The 26,170-nt window shown below is 41.3% G+C and overlaps 1 protein-coding gene across 2 annotated transcripts in view; it reads right to left on the bottom strand.

Moving 5' to 3' along the window:
* The window catches only part of LOC132378243 (retinoic acid receptor beta-like), a 205,980-nt gene that overhangs the window by 159,152 nt on the left and 20,658 nt on the right, over positions 1-26,170 (bottom strand). The window contains exons 2-3 of one of the 2 annotated variants that reach the window (XM_059944990.1): positions 22,063-22,153; positions 4,791-4,939 (exon numbers count right to left, since the gene is read on the bottom strand). Coding sequence is in view for 1 of the 2 variants with exons in the window: in XM_059944989.1 (XP_059800972.1) it covers positions 4,791-4,939 (149 nt within the window). In the remaining variant the exon portion in view is untranslated. The remainder of the gene's footprint in view (positions 1-4,790; positions 4,940-22,062; positions 22,154-26,170) is intronic. The other variant, XM_059944989.1, reaches the window with a different exon arrangement.

Raw genomic sequence — 26,170 nt, 5'->3', positions numbered from 1 at the left:
TATGCAGTTTTGGTCCCCTAATCTGAGGAAAGACATTCTTGCCATAGAGGGAGTACAAAGAAGGTTCACCAGATTGATTCCTGGGATGGCAGGACTTTCATATGAAGAAAGACTCGATCGACTAGGCTTATACTCACTGGAATTTAGTTGATTGAGGGGGGATCTTATTGAAACGTATAAAATTCTAAAGGGATTGGACAGGCTAGATGCAGGAAGATTGTTTCCGATTTTGGGGAAGTCCAGAACGAGGAGTCACAGTTTAAGGATAAAGGGGAAGCCTTTTAGGACCGAGATGAGGAAAAACTTCTTCACACAGAGAGTGGTGAATCTGTGGAATTCTCTGCCACAGGAAACAGTTGAGCCCAGTTCATTGGCTATATTTAAGAGGGAGTTAAATATGGCCCTTGTGGCTAAAGGGATCGGGGGTATGGAGAGGAAGCAGGTACAGGGTTCTGAGTTGGATGATCAGCCATGATCATACTGAATGGCGGTGCAGGCTCAAAGGGCCAAATGGCCTACTCCTGCACCTATTTTCTATGTTTCTATATTTCTTCCCCTCTGCCATCTGATTTCTAAATGGACATTGAACCCTTGGACATTACTTCTCTTTTTTTAATATATATTATTTCAGTTTTTTGCATAATTTAATCTATTCAATATACATATACTGTAATTGATTTACTTTTTATTATTATTATTTTATTTTTTCCTTCTATATTATGTATTGCATTGAACTGTTTCTGCTAAGTTAATAAATTTCACATCACATGCCGGTGATAATAAACCTGATTCTGATTCTGAAATTATGTAAATATAATTTTAAAATCTATGTTAATATAGTTGTGAAATACCCTGTAATTAATCATGTGTTAATTAATAAAATCCATACATTTTCTAAATAATAAATGAACCACAACTTTTACTTTGAAACATTTTGGGGTTCCAACGTATTTACATTGTCAGTGTTTCAAGTTACAACACTGTTATGAATTGTAAAAATAAACACAGAATGGAAATCAGTAGCTCATTGCTAATAAACCACTGGCTCACTGAATGTCAACACCATCTAGTCAAAACATTTTACATATGTCATTTGCCTATCAATTGTTTTGACTGCCTGACATTATTTACTTGTGAGTTGTGGCTTGTGTTTGTTTGATGTGCATAATTACAAAAAAAATAGTATGCCACATAGTTTTCAGGCGGTGTAGAATTTTCCTACTCAGAACAATAGTCACATAGAAAACCTACAGCACAATACAGGCCCTTCAGCCCACAATGCTGTACCAAACATGTCCTTACCTTAGAAATTACCTGGGGTTATCCATAGCCCTCTATTTTTTTGAGCTCCATGTACCTGTCCAGGAGTCTCTTAAAAGACCCTATCATATCTGCCTCCACCACCGTCACCAGCAGCCCATTCCACACACTCACCACTCTCTGCGTAAAAAAACCCCTAACATCATCTCTGTACCTACTTCCAAGCACCTTAAAACTGTGCCCTCTTGTGCTAGCCATTTCAGCCCTGGGAAAAAGCCTCTGACTATCCACACGATCAATGTCTCTCATCATCTTATGCACCTCTATCAGGTCACCTCTCATCCTCCGTTGCTCCAAGGAGAAAAGGCCAAGTTCACTCAACTTGCTTTCATAAGGCATGCTCCCCAATCCAGGCAACATTCTTGTAAATCTTCTCTGCACCCTTTCTATGGTTTCCACATCCTTCCTATAGTGAGGAGACCAGAACTGAGCACAGTTCTCCAAGTGGGGTCTGACCAGGGTCCTATATAGCTGCAACATTACCTCTCAGCTCCTAATCTCAATCCCACGGTTGATGAAGGCCAATGCACCGTATGCCTTCTTAACCACAGAGTCAACCTGTGTAGCAGCTTTGAGTGTCCTATGGACTCGGACCCCAAGATCCCTCTGATCCTCCACAATTCTGCCATCACATTTGACCCACCAAACTGAACCACCGCACACTTATCTGGGTTGAACTCCATCTGCCACTTCTCAGTCCAGTTTTGCATCCTATCAATGTCCCGCTGTAACCTCTGATAACCCTCCACACGATCCACAACACCCCCAACCTTTGTGTCATCAGCAAATTTACTAACCCATCCCTCCACTTCCTCATCCAGGTCATTTATAAACACCACAAAGAGTAGGGGTCCCAGAACAGATCCCTGAGGCACACCACCGGTCACTAACCTCCATGCAGAATATGACGCATCTATAACCACTCTTTGCCTTCTGTGGGTAAGCCAGTTCTGGATCCACAAAGCAATGTCCCCTTGGATCCCATGCCTCCTTGCTTTCTCAATAAGCCTTTGTATGGGGTATCTTATCAAATGCCTTACTGAAATCCTTATACACTTCCATACACACTTTTTCACTGTCACACTTGATTGGTCCTATTCTCTCACGTCTTATCCTCTTGCTGTTCACATATTTGTAGAATCTACTGGTCTATTTTCATCAATGTGTTTAGTCACATCCTTAAAAAATTTCAATCAGGCTCATAAGGCACGACCTGCCTTTGACAAAGCTATGCTGACTATTCCTAATCATATTATGCCTTTCCAAAGCTTCATAGAAATCCTGCCTCTCAGAATATTCTCCATCAACTAACCAATCACTGAAGTAAGACTCACAGGTCTATAACTTTCTGGGCTATCTCTACTCCCTTTCTTGAATAAGGGAACAACATCCGCAACTCTCCAATCCTCCAGAACCTCTCCTGTCTCCATTGATGATGCAAAGATTATCACCAGAGGCTCAGTAATCTCCTCCCTTGCCTCCCACAGTAGCCTGGGGTACATCTCATCCAGTCCCGGTGATTTATCCAACTTGATGCTTTCCAAAAGCTCCAGCACATCCTCTTAATATCTACATACTCAAGTTTTACAGTCTGCTGTAATTCATCTTTACAATCACCAAGATCCTTTTCCGTAATGAATAGTGAAGCAAAGTACTTATTAAGTACCTCTACTATCTCCTCCAGTTCCATACACACTTTTCCACTGTCACACTTGATTGGTCCTATTCTCTCACATCTTATCCTCTTGCTCTTCACATTTTTTGTAGAATGCCTTCGGGTTTTCCTTAATCCTGTCCACCAAGGCCTTCTCATAGCCCCTTCTGGCTCTCCTAATTTCTATCTTAAGCTCCTTCCTGCTAGTCTTATTATCTTCTAGATCTCTATCATTACCTAGTTTTTTGAACCTTTCATAAGTTTTTATTTTCTTCTTGACTAGACTTACAACAGCCTTTGTACACCACGGTTCCTGTACCCTACCATCCTTTTCCATGTCTCATTGGAACTCCACGCAAATATCTCCTGGGCATGTCTGCACCCGTACCACCCACACCCACTCTGACACTCCTTCTCTGCCACCTGTGCCACATCCCTCCTGCGGCACTCCACCCTTGCCATTCCTAGGTCACACAATGACAGGATGGATAGACAACAGATGTGCAAAACATAGAAACAAAGGAACATAGAAAATAGGTGCAAGAGTAGGCCATTTGGCCCTTCGAGCCTGCACCACCATTCAGTATGATCATGGCTAATCATCCAACTCAGAACCCTGTACCTGCTTTCTCTCCATACCCCCGATCCCTTTAGCCACAAGGGCCATATCTAACTTCAGAGTTACCCTTCTTTAAGTTCAGAACCTTTGTTTCTGAATTAACTATGTCACTCTCCATCTTAATGAAGAATTCCACCGTATTCTGGGCACTCTTACCCAAGGGGCCTTGCACGACAAGATTACTAACTAACCCTTCCTCATTGCTCAATACCCAATCTAGAATGGCCTGCTCTCTAGTTGGTTCCTCGACATGTTGGTTCAGAAAACCATCCTGTATACATTCCAAGAAATCCTCTTCTTCAGCACCCTTACCAATTTAGTTCACCCAATCTATATGTAGATTGAAGTCACCCATTATAACTACTGTTCTTTTATTGCACGCATTTCTAATTTCCTGTTTAATGCCACCCCCAACCTCACTACTACTGTTAGGTGGCCTGTACACAACTCCTACCAGCGTTTTCTGCCCCTTAGCATTATGCAGCTCTACCCATATCGATTCCACATCCTCCAGGCTAATGTCCTTCCTTTCTATTGCGTTAATATCCTCTCTAACTAGCAATACTACCCCACCTCCTTTTCTTTCCTGTCTATCCCTCCTGAATATCGAATAGGCAGCAGACTGTGCGAATATGAAAGAGAATAAACAAGATGAAGCAAAAATATCGTGAGATGAGATGAAGAGTCCTTGAAAGTGAGTCCATAGGTTGTGGGAAAGTTTCAATGATGGGGCAAGTGAATTCGGGTGAGGTTATCCCCTTTGGTTCAAGAGCCTGATGGCTGAGGGGTAGTAACTGTTCCCGAAGCTGGCTGTGTGAATCCTGACACTCCTGTATCTTCCTGATGGCAGCAGTAAGAAGAGAGAATGGCCTGGATGGTGACTGTCTTTTTAATTAGTCTCTGATGGTTTCATAACTAATTGTCCCTCACATGGGGTCAATAAAGAGAAACAAATATTCCAATCCTGGAGTCAGAGTCTAAGCACCCAGCACATCCTTGGACGGTGCTGCAGTTGACACAAACAGCACATTTCACTGTGCTTCGATGTTTTGACGTATTTGTGACAAATAAAGCTGACCTTTAAAATGTACATGTTGTTGCACTGACCGCTCCTACACCAGGATCACAAGCTGACAACAGAAATAAATCGGCACAAAATCACTCCAACGTAATGGATTTCCTTCAATGCAGCCTTACCTTGCATCCTTCACAGGCACTGACCCCATAATGATAACCGGATGACTTGTCCTGACAGACAAAGCAAGGTTTGTACACTCGTGGAGGTGGGATTGGAGACGGAGGACTCGGCACGATCTCTTCAGAGCTGGTACTTTGTGTTTCAATTGCTGAAAAATAAACATAACGTATTGGAATTGGATTTTTCGTCACTTGTACCAAGACATCGTGAAAAGCTTGTCTTGCATATTATTCATACAAATAAATTCATTACACTGAGAGAGAACAAAGTAAAACAACAACAGAAGGCAGAATAATGTGTTACAACTACAGAGAAAGTACAGAGCAGATAGACAATAAGGTGAAAGGTCATAATAAAGTATTGTGTGAGGTCAAGAGTCCGTCATACTAGGGAGAAAAAAATCTGCAGATGCCGGAAGTCCAAAGCAACACACGCAAAAATGCTGAAAAACTCAGCAGTCCAGGCAGCATCTATGGAGAGTAGTAAACAGTCAACAATTTGGGCTGAGACCTTCATCAGGACTGGAAAAAGTAGATGACAAGTTAGAGCAAGAAGGTGGGGGTGAGGAGGGGAGGAAGAAGCAGGTGAAAGGTGAAACCGGGAGAGGGGGAGGGGTAAGTAAAGAGCTGGGCAGGTGATTGGTGAAAGAGATAACGGGTTGGAGAAGTGGGGATCTGATAGGAGGATAAAAGGCCATGGAAGAAAGAGAAGGGGGAGCAGCACCAGAGAGAGGTGATGGACAGGTAAGGAGATAAGGTGAGAGAGAGAAAAGGGAGTGAGAATGGTGAAGAGTGAGGGCAATTACCAGAAGCTTGAGAAATCGATGTTCTTGCCCCTACACCTCCTCCCTCACTATCATTTAGGGCCCCAAACAGTCCTTCAGATGAGGTGACATTTCACCTGTGAATCTGATTGGACCATCTACCATACCCGGTGCTCTTGGTGTGGCCTCCTGTATATTAGTGAGACCTGATATAGTTTAGGAGACCGCTTCACCAAGCACTCCATCCGGCAGAATAATCTGGACCTCCCATTTCAATTCTACTTCACATTCCCATTCTAATATGTCAGTTCTTTGCCTCTCCTTCTGCCGCGATGAGGCCACACTCAGGTTGGAGGAGTTATATTCCGCCTGGGCAGCCTCCAACCTGATGGCATGAACATCAATTTCTCAAACTTTCAGTATTTGCACCCCCACCCCTCACCATTCCTGTTTCCCTCGCTTGCCTTATCTCCTTACCTGCCCGTCACCTCCCTCTGGTGCTCCTCACCCTTCCTGTTCTCTCCAATCAGATTCCCCCTCCTTTAGCCTGTATCTCTTTCACCTATCAGCTTCCCAGTCCTTTACTTCAACCCTCCCCCCCTCCCAGTTTCACCTCTCGTCCACCAACTTGTACTTTCTCCTCCACCACCCCCACCTTCTTGCTTTAGCTTCTCATCTTATTTTCCAGTGCTGGTGAAGGGTCTCAGCCTGAAACGACAACATTACTCTTTTCCATAGATGTGCCTCCAGCATTTTTGTGTGTTGATTATCATACTAGGGACCATTCAACAGTCTGATAACAGACATAATAACTGCTTTGGTATATCAGATTTATAATTTTCCTTAATAAATATGTCCCTCTTGCAAATTTCTTCAGATGGTACTATGGAGAACAATCTAACTGATTGCATCACCATCTGGTATGGAGGGGCCACTGCAAAGGACTGGAAAAAGCTGCAGAAAGTTGCAAACTCAGCCCAGCTCCACCATGGGCACAAGCCTCCCCAGTGTCCAGGACACCTCCAAAAGGTGATGCCTCAAAAGAGACAAAAAGAAAATATGTGGAACCTGTACAGAACTAGATTGGAACAATCTGTGCTTAAGGACCTTCACCATCCAGAACATGCCCTCTTCTCATTACTACCATCAGGGAGCCCGAGACACACTCAATGATTCAGGAACAGCCTCTGATTCTGATGCTGATCCTGATTCTGAAGACCTTTCTCCCACCAGTCTGGAAAGAGCTGCCTGGAGATCTTTGGATTCAGGGCCAGATTTTTGTGTTTTTCTGGCAGTTTTAGCCCCGTTTATGCCTGCTTGAATTGCTGTCTGTAATCTTGCGTTGTGGAGGAACAAAGGGATCCTAGGCAGAAAATTTCATACCCAGACTGGTGACATGGGAACCATTACTCTATTCCTCTTGATGACTCTCTCTTGGATACATATTTGAAATGCTGCCATTTCTTTAATTTATACATTTAAAATGTGTTTTTAAACGGGAATTTATTGGCTTGGTGAAACTGCATCCATTCCAATCACCTCTCTCCCAGATGTGTAACGCTGAGCTCAGGTAGACATGCCACAGCACAGTCGGATTCCACTGTGAATAAGTTTCTGCTCTTGGGGCACACAGCAACTTACAATTTAACGGGGTAATTGCTGGTATCAGTTATAGTTGTGGCTAACGTGGGAAATCCAAAATGTTTCTGCAGATGCAAAGGCAAAATTTAAACCACATTCTTCAAAGTACAGCAATCTGTACCAAGTAACACTCTCAAAACGCTGATTAACCTAGCGTCTCAGCTGAAACGTCAGCTATTTATTCCTCTCCATAGAAGCTGCCTGATCTTCTGACTTAGACCACAAGACAAAGGATCAGAATTAGGCCATTCAGCCCATTGAGTCTACTCCACCATTACATCATGGCTGATTTATTATCCCTCTCAACTCTATACACCTGCCTTCTTCCCATTACCTTTGATGCCCTGACTAATTTAGAACTTATCAACCTGCACTTTAAATAGACCCAATGACTTAGCCTCTACAGCCATCTGTGGCAACAAATTCCACAGATTCACCAACACCCTCTGGATAAAGAAATTCCTCCTTATCTCTGTTCTAAAGGGACATACTTGTATTCTGAGGCTGTGCCGTCTGGTCCTCCAGCATGTTGTGTGTGTTACTCTGGATTTCAAGCATCTACAGAATCTCTTATCTTTCTGATTTATGACAATCTTTACTCTGTTTAGTAGGGGATGATTAGCGTTAACCTACAGTAATATTCTGCTGTTTAATCCTGTATTTGCTGTCAACATGATGAACACAGTTATTTTTTCTGCAGAATCATATGTAAATTAATACTGATCATTCACAGAGAGAAATATGAATGCTAAAGGTGTACAAGCTACTGCAGAAAATAAATAAAAATCTCTACTTAAACTACATAATGTGTACTAACCTGTAATAAAGAGAGCTTATAAAAAACAAATAATGTGTTGACAATTCAAATAAAAATCTCCACTATAACAATGTGTTTTAAGCAAACCAGCATCTGCAGAATCTCTTGCGTTTATATGGTTTAACTCAGGATAATGATAACGCATAAAAAACTGAATAATGTGTTTATCAATTTAAATCAGTCACAAAGTAGAATAATTCTACTGGATTTTGTTTCAGATACTCTCGTTCAAATAATTATACAAAATTATTGTAGTACGATCTCTCGAGTCGAGTATAATGTTGTCTATTGGTAAGTCCTCAGGTGACTGTAGAGGCCAATCGAGGATCCTTATATTCTGGTGCAGTGCAGGCAAGAGAAAATGGTGGCTGTGGTTAGTGGCTGAGCCTTTTGGTTGTTCAAAATTTGAAGTAAATTTATTATTAAAGTTCATATATGTCACCATATACTATCTTGAGATTCATTTTCTTGTGGGTGTACCCAGTAACTACATAGAAACACAACAGAATAAATGAAAAACCACACACAACAAGACAGCCAAACAACCAATGTGAAAAAGACAACTCCACAAATACCAAAATTTAAAAAAGACACAAATAAAATAAAGAAGCAGTAAGTTTTGAGAACGTGAGATGAAGAGACCTTGAAAGTGAGTCCATGTGTTGTTGGAACAGTGATAGAGTCATACAACATTACAGTACAGAAACAGGCCCTTCAGCCCATCTGCTTCTTGCCAAATCATTAAACTGCCTAGTGTCATTGGCCTGTACCTGAACCAGAGCCCTCCGTGTCCCTCCCATCTAGGTACTTATCCAAATTTCTCTTAAATGTTGAAATCATACCTGCATCCACCACTTCCGCTGGCAGCTCATTCCATACTCACCACCCTCTGAGTGAAGAAGTTCCCCCTCATGTCCCCCTTAAACATTTCACCTTTCACCCTAAACTCATGACTTCTGGATGTAGTCCTAGCCAAACTCAGCAAAACAAAGCCTGCTTGCATTTATCCTATCTATACCCTCGTAATTTTGTTTACCTCTATCTATTCTCCTCTCAATCTTCTACGTTCTAAGGAATAAAGTTCCATGATGGAGCGAGTGAAGTTATCCCCTCTGTTTTAACAGCCTGACAGTTGAGGGGTAATAACTGTTCTTGAATCATCTGGTGTGGGTCCTGAGGCTGCTGTACCTTCTTCCCGATGGCTGCAGTGAGAAGCAGTCTATCCTCTCACAGCTGAATTACATCAGCAGTTTGCATCATAGTTTAGAAATCACAAGTGGATTACACAGAAATATAGATGTCCCTTTTTCCACCATATTTGAGCTCTTTTGCTTTCATTTAAAAGTAAAGCCATTTAGAAAATATAATTAAAAGGGAAGAAGAGGCATTGGGGAATTTCCGGGATCTATAATGGACTTGACTGATTTGGAATTTGATGGTAATGTAGTTTTACCAACAAGAAACTCGCAACATCCAACCGGTAATTGAGATCACATTTCAAAGTCTATTGGATTGTACATCAAAAGCAAGACCTAAATGAAGAATTGTGATGTCCCACCTAATCTCATTGTTAGATTCATTGGCCAGTTGTCAGTACTCAATCTGGATTTATCCAGTTAGGCTTGCACTGTGGTAGAAGGAGGGAAGTGGATGGATTTTCCTGAAGTTTTTGTTGAGTTTTATTGCCGTAATATGGGGGAATAAAGATGGAAAATCAATCGCTTGAATGAGAGGAGAGTTGACATGATTGAGTCATAGAAAGGTCAAGATGTGGTTACAGACAAACTGAGTGATCTAAGTGAACCAGCAACCCATCACTAGATCTACATTTCCAGCATTTTGTGTTATCACCATGGCAACCTTGGCCTCACCCTGTCAGAGATACTCACTTTGTCCTATCCAATAGCCCCACACTATCTGCTATTAAAAAAGTTTTCTCTCTCTCTCCCAGTTTTGATGAGGCCTTCAGCCTCAAACATTAACTCTTCTATCCATTAATATTGCCTAACCCGCTGAGAATTCACACATTTTTCCACCTTTTAATTTTCTTCCACTCCACTGTTACTGTGTCATGTGACTTAGATAATTTTACACCACTGCTGCTGTAAACTTAGCAGATTATGGACCCAATCCCTGTAATTTGCTCCCCTTCTTCCCTCAATAACCTAGGAAGCATCTCATCTTGACCAGGAGACCAGGAGGTGTAACTACTTTAATTGCCGCTAGCCTTTCCCATGGGAAAGTGGAGGGAACATAGAACAGTCCTCACTGAGGGGTCAGCAGTGGGAAGTTTCAAGCTCCTGGGTGTCAACATCTCTGAAGATCTATCCTGGGCTCAACATGTCGATGGAATCACAAAGAAGGCATGCCAGTGGCTATATTTCATTAGGAGTTTGAGGAGATGTAGAAAGTCACTAAATTTTTACAGCTACACCAGGGACAGCATTCTAACTAGTTGCATTGCCAGCTGGTTTAGAGGGACAACTGATTGGAAAAAGCTGCAGAGGACTGTAAACTTAATCAGCTCCATCACAGGCATTAACCTCCCCATCCTCAAAATAGTGACATCCACCATTGAGGAAACCATCACACAGGACGTGCCCGCTTCTCATTACTACCATCAGGCCGGAAGTACAGGAGCCTAAAGCTAAACACTCAATGTTTTAGGAATATTTTCTTTCCTTCTATCATCAGATTTCTGAACAATGAACTAAACCTTTAAACCTACCTCACTGTTCTTGCTCTGTTTTTGCACTACCTATTTAATTTATTGCAATTATCCTTTATTGTAATTGATGGTAGTTTTATATATTGCACTGTACTGCTGCCACAAACAACAAATTTCATGATAGTAAACCTGAATCTGATTCTGAATTCCAGTTTACCTTTGCTGAGATATCAGCAGCAGCTACTTTTTTGATGAAGAATGATATTAATTTTATACTTCAGCCGTGCCCTCTGCCGCAATGAGAAAAATTACTTTCTGGTCTTTAATCTTATAACTTGTTCTAGTAGAACTAACAGATTCCAATAATTACCAGAACCCAATATATTAATACTGTGAGGTCAAAGCAGATATTGACAAGTGTACAGGACAGATTAAAGACAATTTTCAAAACGATTTGATCTGGCTGAACTTTACTTTCTTACTTGCTGATCTGCCTCTTTCTGCATGCACACCAATATTCCAAGTGTCTCACTTGTGTTTTTATCAAACCTAGCCCATATGATGTGACAAGAGGTTCTCCTTGCTGACTAAAGAATTGGAGGTTAACTGAAATTCTCTCAGTTTTCTATGGATCTGGGTGTACTGTAGAGAGCATTCTAACTGGTAGCATCACCGTCTGGTACGAAGGGGTCACTTCATGGGTTCGGAAAAATTGTAGAGAGTTGTAAACTCAGCCAGCTCCATCATGGGCACTAAGCTCCCCAAACATCAAAGACACCTTCAAAAGGCGATGAATCAAAAAGGTGGTATCCATCATTAAGGACCCCCATCACGCAGGACTTGCTCTCTTATTATTATTGCCATCAGAATACACACATTCAATGATTTAGGAACAGCTTCTTCCCCTCAGCTGTCAGATTTCTGAAGGGACAATGCAACCATGAACATTACCTCACTATTTTGCTCTCTTTTTGAACTTCTTATTCTTTTTCTATATATGCTTCCTACTATAATTTATATCTTATGTTTTGCAATGTACTGCTGCCACAAAACAAATTTCACAACATTGGGTACTGTGTCTTAGGTACACACACACACACACACACACACACACACACACACACACACGAGTTAGATGAGTTATACAGCTCTTGTTACATGCACGTGCAGTTCAACTCTTTGAGTGATTATGCAGTAAGTTTGAAGTTAATAACTCATCAGTCAATAACTCATCCAGGTGCTTGATAAGTTCATGGCCTAATGTAGAAGGAGATGAGTTATGCTCCACGACCGCTAGACTAAGTGTGTGAATGTAGGCAGGGACTATATTGAAAATAAATATGCTAGGTTTTCTAAAATTGAGTCGTTCTACCTTAGGGCACGAACTTATCAATCACCCCTCGTATGTCAACGATAATAAACCCGATTCTGATACTAAGGATAAAACCAGTACATTACATTCTCAGAGATCAGGGAATTGAAAAATTTACAGTAGTATGCTATTCAGAAATTAGATCAGAGGTAGTCAAATTAAGTAATTGGCAAAGGTTGCTTGTCTTGATTCCAGTGATGTTGTGTTTCTTCAAGATTCAAGTTTGCTGATGACACAGAAGTTGGGGTGTTGTGAATAGTCTGGAGGGTTGTCAGAGATCACAGTGGGACATCGATAGGATTTAGAACTGGGCTGAGAAGTGGCAGATGGAGTTCAACCCAGATAAGTATGAAGTAGTTCATTTCATAGGTCAAATCTGAAGACAGAATATAATATTAATGGTAAAGATTCTTTGCAGTGTGGAGTATCAGTGAGATCTTGGGGTCTGTGTCCACTGAACACTCAAAGTTGCTGCGCATGTTGACAGTGAGGTTAAGAAGGTGTATGGTGTGTTGGTCTTCATCAACTGTGGAATTGAGTTCAAGAGCTGTGAGGTAATGTTACAGCTATACAAGACCCTAGTTAGACCCCACTTGGAGTACTGTGTTCAGTTCTGGTCACCTCATAACAGGAAGGATGTGGATACTGTAGAGGCAGTGCAGAGGAGATTTACAAGGATGTTGCCTGGCTTGGAGCGCATGCCTTATGAGCATAGGCTGAGTGAACTTGGGGTTTTCTGCTTGGAGTGACGGAGGATTAAAGGTTACCTGATAAAGGTGTATAAGACGATGAGAGGCATTGACCGTGTGGATAGCCAGAGGCTTCCCAGGGATGAAATGCTAACACAAGAGGATATAGTTTTAAGGTGCTTGGAAGTAGGTACAAGAGGGATGTCAGAAGTAAGTTTTCACACAGAAGGTGGTGGGTGCGTGGAATGCACTGCCAGCGAAGGTGGTGGAATGGATGCAATAGGGTTTTTTAAGAGACTCTTAGATGGAACTTAGAAAAATAAAGGGCTATGTGGTAGGTAAATTCTAGGCAGCTTCTAGAGTAGGTTACATGGTCAGCACAACATTGTGGGCTGAAGGGCCTGTAATGTGCTGTAGGTTTCTATTGCTTTCTATTGTTTCATGTCATTTCTAGTAAAGAAGTGCAAAGGAACAAAGTGATTGTTACTCCAGATCTGATGAGGTACCAAAAACACAAAGAACACAATAAGATAGCTTATATACGTAGATTGATTGTATGTCCATAAAGTGACTCTGGTCACAGGAGTGTCCGTACGTAAGGTGACTGACAGGAAATAATACAGTAGTGACGGTTGGGGGTGTGGAGGGGTGGATTAGTGGGTGGAGGTGTTAACAGCCTTACTGTTTGGCAAAAGTAACTGTTTTTGAATCTGCTGGTCCTGGCGTGGATGGTATGTAGCCTGATGGCAGTGGGACAAAAAGTCCATGAGCAGGGTGGGTGGGGTCCTTCATGATGTTACTGGCGTTCTCCCACACCTTTCTGTACACATGTCCTTGCTGGTGGGTAGGCTGGTGCCGGTGATGCGTTGGGTGGGTTTGACTGTTTCCATTCAAGGGGTCAGTGTGGACAGGGTGGAGGATTACAAATACCTGGGGATACGAATTGACAATAAACTGGACTGGTCAAAGAACATTGAGGCTGTCTACAAGAAGGGTCAGAGCCGTCTCCATTTCCTGAGGAGACTGAGGTCCTTTAACATCTGCCAGATGATGCTGAGGATGTTCTACGAGGCTGTGGTGGCCAGTGCTATCATGTTTGCTGTTGTGTGCTGGGGTAGCAGGCTGAGGGTAGCAGACACCAACAGAATCAACAAACTCATTCGTAAGACCAGTGATGTTGTGGGGGTGGGACTGGACTCTCTGACGGTGGTGTCTGAAAAGAGGATGCTGTCCAAGTTGCATGCCATCTTGGACAATGACTCCCATCCACTCCATAATGTACTGGTTAGGCACAGGAGTATATTCAGCCAGAAACTCATTCCACCGAGATGTAACACTGAGCGTCATAGGAAGTCATTCCTACCTGTGGCCATCAAACTTTACAACTCCTCCCTCAGAGTGTCAGACACCCTGAGCCAATAGGCTGGTCCTGGACTTATTTCCACTTGGCATGATTAACTTATTATTTAATTAATTATGGTTTTATATTGCTATATTTCTACACTATTCTTAGTTGGTGCAGCTATAACGAAACCCAATTTCCCTCGGGATCAATAAAGTATGTCTGTCTGTGTACCATTGTTACATTATAATTGAATGACCTGCATTGGCAAAATCCAACAAAACTAATTCTTTTATTTGTGTTGAGATTACAATAGCTTTCCATAGTGTCACTGAGACTTCCCTGAGTATGTCTGCAGTGGCACACTATACATATTTAGTCTGCCGACATGGCTTTGAGAGTCAGAGTACCAACAGGGCTCAAACACTGCACAGATTTCACACATTTGTCCTGTCAGGAGAGTCACTACATGAGGAATGTTTATTGATCTGTACTAGAACTTCTGGAGCAATCCTCTGGCCATAAGCCACCCATCTGGGCACTCAAATATAGCTCTTCTTGAATATAATTTTCATGCCAACTTTACACGGTGTTTTGTATTAACAAACAGAATCTGTCATAGTCTTCTCTGTTTCAAAGTTCAAAGGTTCACTTTATTATCAAAATATACTTGCAGAATATAATTCTGAGACTTGTCTTCTCCAGGGAGCAATAAAATATAGAAAACCATAGAAATAGTTGAAAGAAAGACACCAATCCCACCCCCAATTTGCAAACCCCAAACCTCCAACCTCTCTCTCGCATAAAAACTAACAAATCACCCACATGGAGAAACAACAATAAGAACATCAAACCCCGAACCCCCAGCCCACCAATCAGCAGCAAGCAGGAATGGGTGAAAACTCTGAAACAGACATGTTTCTTGCCAACAAATAGATCTACAAGAGAGATCTATGGATCATTCAAAACAGACATGCTTCACTTCCTTACTCAATATGTAAGAGTCAGAGAGTAATACAGCATGAATACAGGCACCTCGGCCCAACCAGTTCATGCTAACTATGGTGCACACCCATCTATTCTGAATTTCTTTCATTCGGCCCATTACATCCACTGTGAATGCCTGCAAGAAAATGAATCACAAGGTAGTATATGGTGACATATAAAAACCTTGATAATAAATTTACTTTCAACTTTCATCTTTGAAATCCCATCCATCCCTGTACCTATCCACATGCTTCTTAAATGATACTATTGTACCTGCCTCAATTGCTTTCTCTGGCACTTCATTCCATATACTCACCATCCTGTGCCTCAGGTTCCTTTCACATCTTGTTTCCTTCACCCTAAATCTAAACTCTCTCATTTTAGACTCCCCTACCCAGGGAAAAAGACTGCTACCATTCACCTTATCTACATCCCTCATGATTGTGTAAATCTACGAGGACATCTTGCATTCTCCGACGTTCCAAGAAATAAAGACCCAGCGTGGCCAACCTCTCCCTATAACTCAAGGCCACTAGTCATGGCAACACCCTTGTAAATCTTTTCTGCACACTTTCCAGTTTAACTGCATCTTTCCTATAGCAGGGTACTGCACACAGTACTCTAAGAGCATAATGTTCCAACACCGACACCCAATGCCCAAATTTTCATAAAACTGTTTAACCTAATAAAACTATAATATTGATAAGCCTTTGAAGATCACAAATCTACACTCAGTGACCATTCTACTTTAGACACCTGTACATCCGCCCATTAATGCAAAAATCTAATCATGTGACACAAGTCAATGCATAAAAGCATGAAGACGTGGTCAAAGGGTTCAGTTGTTGTTCAGACCAATTATCAGAATGGGGAAGAAATGTGATCTGAGTGACCTTGATCACAGAGTGATTGTTGGTGCCAGATGGGGTGGTTTGAGTATCTCAGATACTGCAGATCTCCTGGGATTTTCATGCCCAACAGTCTCTAGAATTTACAGACAAATGTGTAAAATGAAAAAAAAGTCCAGTAAGTGGTAGTTCTGTTTTCAAAAACACCTTGTTAAGGAGAGAGGCCAGAGGAAAATGGCCAGACTGGTTCAAGCCTTCAGGAAAGTGATAGCAACTCAAATAACTACGTGTTACAACAGTAGCGTGCAGAACAGCATCTCAAAATGCACAACACATTGGACCTTGAAATGAATGTGCTACAACAACAGAAGACAATGAACATACATGCAGTGGCCATTTTATTAGGTATAGTGGGTATCTATTAAAGTAATCTCTAAGCGTACTTGTAGAAGCATAAAACGGTATTATGCCCTTTTAAGAGATTGCAGAAAAATCTGCACACCATGCAAGTTCTTCAGAAAATTACTAAATTATTATCCCTCTTATTATTAGGATTTATTTTTTACTTCCTGTAATTTATTATATCAAGCTTAAAAAGAATGCACTTTCAAAAGCTTGGAAGGGGACTGAATAATAAATTTCAAAAAGAGCATTTAAAATCCATTTGAAAAGAAAATCGTAAATTTGAACTCCAAAGTCACATTGTCATAAATGTTGATAGATTCTTGATTGGTCAGGGTATGAAGGCGTCAGGGCGTCAAAGGTTACGGGGAGAAGGCAGGAGAATGGGGATGAGAGGGACAATAAATCAGCCATGATGGATTGGTGGAGCAGACTCGATGGGCCAATTTTCCTCCCATGTTTTATGGTCTTATATATATGGACTGTTTCTGTGCTGTAGTGCTCCATGACTCTGTGTTTGTCATATAAGACCAGTTTTTGGGCCCATGCTGTATAGGACTTTTTTTTGGGAATATATTGCTAACATATACAGAATGTCATCTGAGATAAATGAGTTCAATTACTTATACGTTTCAAGAAAAATAAACAGATAATATGATATTAAGTGTGAGAGGCCAATGACAAGCGATTAGCAAAAATATTAGATGAGAGATCTGGGCATAATCTATGGCACGTAGTTTCCTGTTTCCCACCCAGCCACACTCTTGATGACCTCTAAAACTATTGAACAGATTTCCTGATTCCTTGGGCCTTAGTTGCGCATTACAAATGTTAATGTAAGCGATTGAGATCAGGGTGTAGGAGAAATCTCGTTCTGCATGATCTTTCTGCAACTGTGGAGTTTGTCATAGAATATGGAACCTAGGACATAGAACAGTACAGCACAGGAACAGACCCATCAGAACACAGTGTTGTGGTGAACTAATTAAATTAGTAATCAAATGGACAGCTAATCACTCCTGTCTACATAATGTCCATATCCTTCCGTTCCCTCCATTCATGTGCCTATCTAAACACGTGTTAAAAGCCCCTAATGTATCGGCCTCCACCACCACCCCGGTAGTTCATTCCAGGCACCCACCACTGCCTGTGTCAAAAGCTTGCTCCTCACATCTCCTTTGAAATTACCCCCTCTCATCTGAAATACATGCCCTCTGGTATTAGACATTTCAACCCTAGGTAAAAAATACAGTCTGAGAACTATCGATGCCTCTCATAATCTTACAAGATCTCTCCTCAGCCTCCGCCGCTCTGAGGAAACAACCGAAGCTCCCTGAATCGCACATGCCCTCTAATCCAGGCAGCATCCTGGATCCAGATCCTCTTCTGAACCCTCTCCAAAGCCTTGACATCCTTCCTATAATGGAGCGACCATAAGTTTCTGCAATACTTTAGATGTAGCTTAACTAGAAGTTTATAAAGTTGAAACATAACTTCCTGACTTTAGAACTCAATGCCTTGACTATCTTGATAAGCACTTAAGGCAGAAACTATGTCAACATTCGAGATTATAATGAATGGGGGCTTGAAGAAACAGGAGATAACTTCTCAGGGACAAGCAGTTAAAAATAATTTCAGCAGATAAACAGTCCTTCCAGGTGAGATAACACCCCATCTGTGAAACTGCTGGGGTCTTCTCTTGTGTCTAGTATTCCCAATGTGGCTTTCTGTACATTGGTGAGATGCGTCGCAAATTGAGGGACCACTTCATCAAGCACCTCCACACCATCTGCCAAAAGCAGAACTTTCTGCTGGTCAAACATTTTAATTCCCATTCCATTCCAACATGTCAGTCCATGGCCACCTCTTGTGCCAAGATGAGGCCACCCTCAGAATAGAGGAGCAACACCATATATTCCACCCGGGCAGCCTCCAAACTGAAGATGTATCAATTTCTCTATCCGGTAAAAAAAATTCCCTCCCCCTCCCCTCTTCTTCTATTCCCCACTTTGGTCATTTACCTCTTCTCACCTACTTATCACCTCTGCCGAGGTCCCCTCCTCCTTCCCTTTCTCCTATGGTCCACTTGCTTCTTCTCCAACTCTTCACCTTTCTTACCCACCTGGCTTCACTTATCACCTTCCAGCTATCCTCCTTCCTCTCCTCCAACTGCTTATTCTGGTGCCTTCCCTCTTCCTTTCCAGTCCTGAAGAAGTGTCTTGGCCCAAACTGTTGATATTTATTCATTTCTGTAGATGCTGCCTGAAGACCTGCTGAGTTCATCCAGCATTTCAGGTGTGTTAAGAACATTTGCTGCCATGAAAAATACAAGCTGATAAAGGTTGCTTTGGCCAAACGGTCTGTTTCCATGCTTTAGATTTTATATATATATATACTTGTGTGCAAAAAGCCTGCAGGGAACCACTGAGTGCAGTTGAAGGAGAAATGACCAAAAGGTTTATATACTTGCATGCAATTTGTTAAACAAAGTTGAACTTCCAATGCAAAGAAACCCTACACAAAGATGCCCGTACTTTCTGAATGCAGAGGGAGGTGCCAACTTATCCTGGTTTTACAAAGCTCCTTTTACACCTCAATTATGTCAGTCCTGATCTGAATACATTCCTTTCCAAAGCAATATTCCTTTGACATTAAGTAATTATGACAATGTGCAGTATCAATATGTGCTACATTCATTTAAATGTACCTGAGTACATTTCATCCACAGATCAAATGATACAACACCACAGTAAGCAAAGCCCTATCTATGCATGGTTTTTTTGAAAGGTTGTAAGTCTTACTGGATGAAGAGATGTTGTAGCAGTGAGATATTCTGTCAGAAAACAGTTCACTGATGTTAACAATCTTCCCTGAAAAACATTACTTCACTTCTCTCCCTCTATACTATCAAAGAAAGCATCTCTGAAAAGAATCGTAGGACTCAGGAGTAGAATTAGGCCTTACTGCCCATCAAGCCCTCTCCACCATTCCATCACGGCTGATTTATTATCCTTCTCAACCCCATTCTCCTGCCTCCTCCCCATAACCTCTGGTTCCCTTATTAATCAAGAACCTTCACATTAAATACAGTACACACAATGACTTGGGCCTCCACAGCTGTCTGTGGCAAAGAATTCCACAGATTCACCACCATCTAGCTAAAAAAATTCCTTCTTATCTCTGATCTAAAGGGACATCCATTCTGAGGCTGTGCCCACTGGTATCCTCTCCACATCCAATCTATCTAGACATTTCAACTCACCCCATCCTAACTCTGGGTCTCGACTTGAATCATCCAGTACTCCACCCACTGAGTTACTCCAGCATTGTTGCTTGGATAGGGACCAATCGTTCACTCATCAACATGAGCCAAAGCTGGTGATTGACTCTTTGAGCAAGGGGTTGAGTGGCGGAAATCAGTGGAGGCTGGGAACTGGGGTCGTCAATTGATACCTACAGGCACCGTTTTAATAACGGTTATTGGATTGCATTCGTAATCTGGAACTCATTATCCAACGAGTGGTGTGACCAAGAGAATGAGGTACAACAGCTGCATGTGTCCACAGAACTGCACCCAACAAGAGTTCGTACTTTCTGGGAAGGAGTGAAGAGTAGTAGGGGAGGGCAGTGGAATAAAAAGGAACAAAGAAGAAGAAAACAATACATTCTCCAGAAAAGATATCGGTTGTAAAGCAAAAGGCATTTCCTGTTCAGACCCATGGGGAGTTTTGAGTATGAAGCTGCAAGCCTCATGTGGAACAGAGCAATTTTATTTAATTAGAGTATATAGAAAGTGTTGCATTTGGTCAAAACATTCTGATATTCCTCGTTTTTGTTGGCACAGAAAGAAGTCAGACAGGATTTTTTTTTATGAATTCACTGCTGGAGAAAAAGACACGCAGTTTGCATACATTAGGCACTGTGTCAAAGGAAACGCTAAAGTTCAACTAAAGTACAAGTAATCAGGAACAGATTGGCAACATGCCTCAGTGTATATTCAATACTGCCTGTACTTATAAGACACCTAAAGTTGGGAAACAAAAGCAGCCCTATTTTTAATTCGAGACGTCAGAATCAGAATAAGTCTGCCTTTCATCGATCTTCAGCAATCCTTTGTTTTAATTTGAATTTACAGTTGTGCTATTCCCAATTAACTTTCCATACCTCCAAATTTATTTCTCCATAGTTATCAACTAAGGAGAAATTCAAAGCAAGTACAGGTCAAAATATTCGTCCCGAGACCTAGTTCTGTTTTGGCATGACATTTTGTTCAACAATGCACATTTCATTGTTACTTGTGTAAAAATATAGGATTTTAAGAGCGGGTAACATTTATTTATTCAGATACAGTGTGCCCGGTGAGACATGCTGCTCAGTAATCCCCGATTTAACAGCAGCCTATTCACGGAACAGTTTACAGTGAACAATTAACCTACCAACTGGTATGTTGGACTGTGGGAGGAAACCAGAGCATGTAGAGGATACCCATGAGGTAATGAGGAGAATGTACAAATTCCTTACAGGCAATGGCGGGAATTGAACCCAGATCGCCTGTGCTGTAAAGCATTGTGCTAACTACTACACTACCATGCCACCTCAAACATAGAACGTTACATCAGAGTACAGGCCCTTTGGCCCATGATGTTGTGCTGACCTAGTAACCTACTCTCCAATCTTTCCATCATCCATGTGCACTCCTAAGAGTTTCTTAATTGTCCCTAATGTATCTGCCTCTGCACCACTCATGGCAGGGTGTTTCACACACCCAGCACTCTCTGTGTAAAAAACAAACCTACCTTTGACTTACCCCTTCTGTATTTTCCTCCATTTACCTTAAAATTATACCTCTTGCATTACCCATTTATGCCCCAGGAAAAGTCTCTGGCTGCCCACTCTATCCGTGCCTTTTATCATCGTGTACACCTCTATCCAGTCACCTCTCATCCTCCTTCACTTCAAAGAGAAAAGTCCTAGCTCACTCAACCTTTTCTTATAAGGCACACTCTCTAATCCAGGCAGCATCCTGGTAAATCTCCCCTGCGCCCTCTCTAAAACTTCCACATGCTTCCTATAAGGAGGTGATCAGAACTGAACATAATATTGTGGTTTAACCAGGGTTTTATAGAGCTGCAACATTATCTCATGGCTGTGCATTCAGACAATTGAAGTCCAGTTATTACAGCTGTCAAAGAGTGAATATCATACACAACCAGAGCAGGCAGATTGTGACAAGAATCCTAGGAAACACTGATTTCATGGCAACAGTACCACTTTGGAACTGAATGCTTTCTCTGAGGCCCTCTCAAACACTCAGTAGTAGGAAGGAGACTACACGGTATAACTAAAATCAGAATCAGGTTAACATCACTGGTATATGTTGTGAAATTTGTTGTTTTGTGGTAGGTTGCAATGCATAATAATAAAAATGCAAATTACAATAAGTATATATGTATATTTAACAAGTTAAATTCAATAAGTAGTGCAAAAGAGCAAGAAAAGTAGTGAGGTGGGGCTCATGGGTTCAATGTCCATTCAGAAATCGGATGGCAGAGAGGACGGAGCTGTTCCTGAATCATTGAGTGTGTGCATTCAGGCTTCTGTACCCCCTCCCTGACGGTAGCAATGAGAAGAGGGCATGTCCTGGGTGATGGGGCTGCCTTTTTGAGACATCACTCCTTGAAGATGTCCTGCATGATGGATGACTCTAAGGGACCAACCAATATTGTACTTAAATGTTAGTACCTGCTTAGTTCTTTTGGCTGCTGCTATGATTCAACAAGCACCAACTGGGACTGGAGTTGGTGTTGGTCTTGGTTTGCTACTGTCAATTGTACTGTAATATAATGAAAAGTTTGTCTTATATACAGTTCATACAGATCAAATCATTACACAGTGCATTGAGCTAGAATAGAGTAAAATAATCACAGTGCACAATAAAGTATAATAAAGATATAAAAATTGGAGGAAAGTATATGAGGGATGCCAAACAGAGGTAAGTTTTTTACACAGAGAGTAGTGGGTATGTGGAACCAGGGTGGTGGTATGAATAGATACATTAGGAACATTTAAGAAACTCTTAGATAAGGCACGTGGATGATAAAAAAAAATGGAGGGCTACGTGGGAAAGAAGAGTTAAGTTGATCTTAAAGTACACTGAGTGGCAACTTTATTAGGTACACCTATACACCTGCTCATTTTTTACAAATATCTAATCGGTCAATTGTGTGACAGCAACTCAATGGATAAAAGCATGCAGGCATGGTCAAGAGGTTCAGTTGTTGTTCAGACCAAACATCAGACTGGGGAAGAAATGTGATCTAAGTGACTTTGACTGTTGTATGATTGTTGGTGCCAGAGAGGGTGGTTTGAGTATCTCAGAAACTGCTGATCTCCTGGGATTTTCATACACAACTCTCTCTGGACTTTACAGAAAATTGGGTGTAAAACAAAAAAAAATCCACTGAGTGGCTGTTCTGTGGGAAAAAGATCACAAGACCTGGTTGTGATGCCAGGCAGATAATCTCTGAGGAGAGATTGAACCCAAGTGCTAGAGTAGCCAAGGCTGGAATTGAGATACCGTATAAGGCTGGAACAAGAATTGGGCAAAAACAAAATGCTAGATGATTTCACTAAAGGCTTACGATTGAGCATCGAAACTCAGTTCAGGTGCTCTTTAAATACTCAATTCTTGGTGCCCAAAACAATAATTGCCAATTATTGGGATGGTCCTGAATCCTTAAAGGGATCACAAGAGCTATCCATATTTCGGAAAATTGTAGGTTCTAAACGCTGGAAGCTGGTGTGATTGGGTTGTGCCATAACAAGAGAAGGATATGGTGTTTAATGAATGATACTAAATATTGACTTTCAATCCCATCCATGGAGTGAGATGTAGTCAGCGTTAGAGAGAAGGCTGGAGATGTCTAATGACACATAGAATAGTACTGAAAATCACTTTCAATCCTGTCCACGGAAGGGACAAGGAGCAAATGCATATAAACATCAAGCATAAAAGAAGTTACTGAATGTATACAATCCACTGATCTACTGTTCCCACTTCTACACAATAATTTCTCCCAGATCCTTATAAAGTACATCTATTGTGTACCTTATTTGGAATATCTTTAGGGTAGCACAGTGTAAGGTTTTTATAGCACCAGTGAACCAGGTTCAACTCTTGCCACTGTTGGAAAAGAGTTTGCAATGTTCTTCTTATGACCATGTGAGTTTCCACTGGGTGTTCTGGTTTCCTCCCACAGTCCAAAGCCGTAATGGCTAGTTGATGATTTGGTCACGTGGGTGTAATTGGGCAGCACAGTCTCGTTGGTCTAGAATGGTCTGTTACTATACTGTGTCTCTAACTTTAAAAAGTCATCAATGTTTACCTATCCTTCATCTAGTTTAGTTGCCTTTTTCAAGCTTACAATGAAGTCATTTCTTCCTTTCCAAAAACTAAATGATGTCGCCATTAAGATTATTTCATCACTTCCACAAAGTTTCCAAACATACACTGAAACAAAGGTTCTTGTAAAGAAATTAACTCACATTAGTCAGATGAGTTACTCTGAATTAGTGATAACAATCAGTATGAACAATTAATTGAATTACCCTGAATCATTTTTATGTCATGGGGAGAATGTACAAATTCCTCACAAACAGTGGCAGGAATCAAACCCCAATTGCTGATCACTGGCATTGCAAAGCAATTGCACTAGCCACTGTGTTAACATGGCAGCTGTAACATACTGCCTGCTGGTGAAGCTGATCAGTGGAATCTGAAGAGAAGAATATGAGAAGCACTCTACTTCCCTGCCAGGAATGTTGATTTTATTGATAAGTATACATTTTATGACAGAGCACGTTGCACTGCTTATTGAATCTGTTGGGCTACATCACACTGACAGATAACTGATGGCTTTCACTCACTGTGTTTCTGAAGTGCACATGCTTAGTGATAGGCACAGTTCAGACACGAGCTGGAAGTCAGACACCTCACTCCGGACTGTCTGCCCTGCTGTGTTCCCAGTGACAGAGCATGATGAGCTGACCCAAGAAAGTGGCTTCAGGGTGACCACTGAACCCATTACAATAGATAAACTTATTTATATATGTCCTGATAGTCAAGTGATTAAAATATTAAAAATTGAAAACAAGATAAAGTTACTTAAAAAGCACTAAATTCTGACAAATAGGAAAATTAAATGACTACTGTAGTCTGTGTGAAATACAAACACTCAACGTTTTAGGAGCAGATTCTTCCCTTTGGCCGTCAGATTTTTGAACAGTTCATGAACCCATGAACACTACATGCTATTTTTCACTGTACTGCTTCCACAAAGCAACACATTTCACAACATATGTCAGTGATAATAAATTTGATTTTGTTCTGATACTCTTTTTGCACCGGGTATATTTTTATTGTAATGTACGGTAATTTTTTATATATTGCACAGTACTGCTGCCATTAGAAGATCAATTTTCATGACATGTCAGTAATAATAAACCTGATCCTGATTATTTTGTCAGTGTTGAATGTTTTTAAGCAAATCTCAGTTTTGTCTTAGTTTTTAATATTTGAATCACATGACACTTATAAAGTGTTAGAAAGTCCATGATGGCCACTAAACTATCAAAGGTATTCAGGGCATTGCAGAAATGAGATACGAAGCCTAAGACCTTTCCTACATGGACCTGGTCACACCACTCATGACGGTTGCTGTACACAGAGATTCAGCTTGTTTAATTGTCTGTACCCAGCAAAAATAATTGTGGGTGGGTGGACCAGGAATGGAAAGTACTGGCATTCTGTATGTCCAATGATATCAGCGACAATAAGATTCATATACTAATGAAAGGATATCTTTTCTTTATCTTTCGGTCAACAGCTGGAGGGACAAGGGAGTAATGGATGTTATGTCAGCTTTCTAATAAATTATCTCTTACAAAAATTAAAGTCTTCAGCTAGGAGGCTACCAAAAGCTCTTTGTCAGATATTTATGGACATTGTGGTTACTAGTTACATGCTGAAGTATGAAGTTTTATCGCAATACAGAATATGATAATAATATCCATCCCCCCCTTAATTATGAGCAACATATGAGACACTGCAGTATAGTTGCCTTTATAAAACTCAAGGCATTTGGATTCGATGTCCGTATTTTTGGATTCATTGGGTTCGGTGGCTAACAGTTCTAATGTGAGTGGAAATAAGGCTTTTAGCTCTATTAGCGTTGCTGTCTTCAGACCAGAGCCAGTGGAAGTTATCCAGCACATTACTAATGTGACCAGTATTGTCCTTTTTGGCAGTGCTTTAATGCTGGGGAGAAATATAAGCAGCAAATCTCCTGTCTTTATACTTTGCTGCTCTGCAGCGAAGTCTCTTTGAGCTGTGCCTACGCTGAAGGCGTTTAAATCTTCTCTTTGACAAGAGTTCAATGAGACCCTCTCTCACTGCTCCCCTCTGTGATCTTGGATGCTCTCCTACTCTCCACCTGCCGGCTTGGCCTCCTTCCCCTCTCCCCACCTTCTTATTCTCGCTTCTTCCCCCTTCCTTTCGTCCTAGTGAAGGGTCTCAGCCTGAAACATCGACTGCGTATTCCCATGCATAGATGCTGCCTGACCCACTGAGTTCCTCCAGCATATGGTGTGTGTTGCTCTGGATTTCCAACATCCGCAGAATCTCTTGTGTTTGTGATAATTCCCTTATTACTAATAATGTTGTTAGGGAGAACGTCAAGGGACATCTGACCCTAAGCTCTCTTCTTCAAATAGTATCAGGGGAATCTTTTAATAATCACTTCAACAAGTTCTCAGGAGCTTGTAAGATCATAAATCATAAGAAATAGGAGCA

This window comes from Hypanus sabinus, chromosome 20 (genome assembly GCF_030144855.1).
Source record: "Hypanus sabinus isolate sHypSab1 chromosome 20, sHypSab1.hap1, whole genome shotgun sequence".
NCBI classification, from domain to species: domain Eukaryota; kingdom Metazoa; phylum Chordata; class Chondrichthyes; order Myliobatiformes; family Dasyatidae; genus Hypanus; species Hypanus sabinus.
Note: the sequence above shows the minus strand (reverse complement) of the source record. Positions and strands in the feature narration are given on the sequence as shown.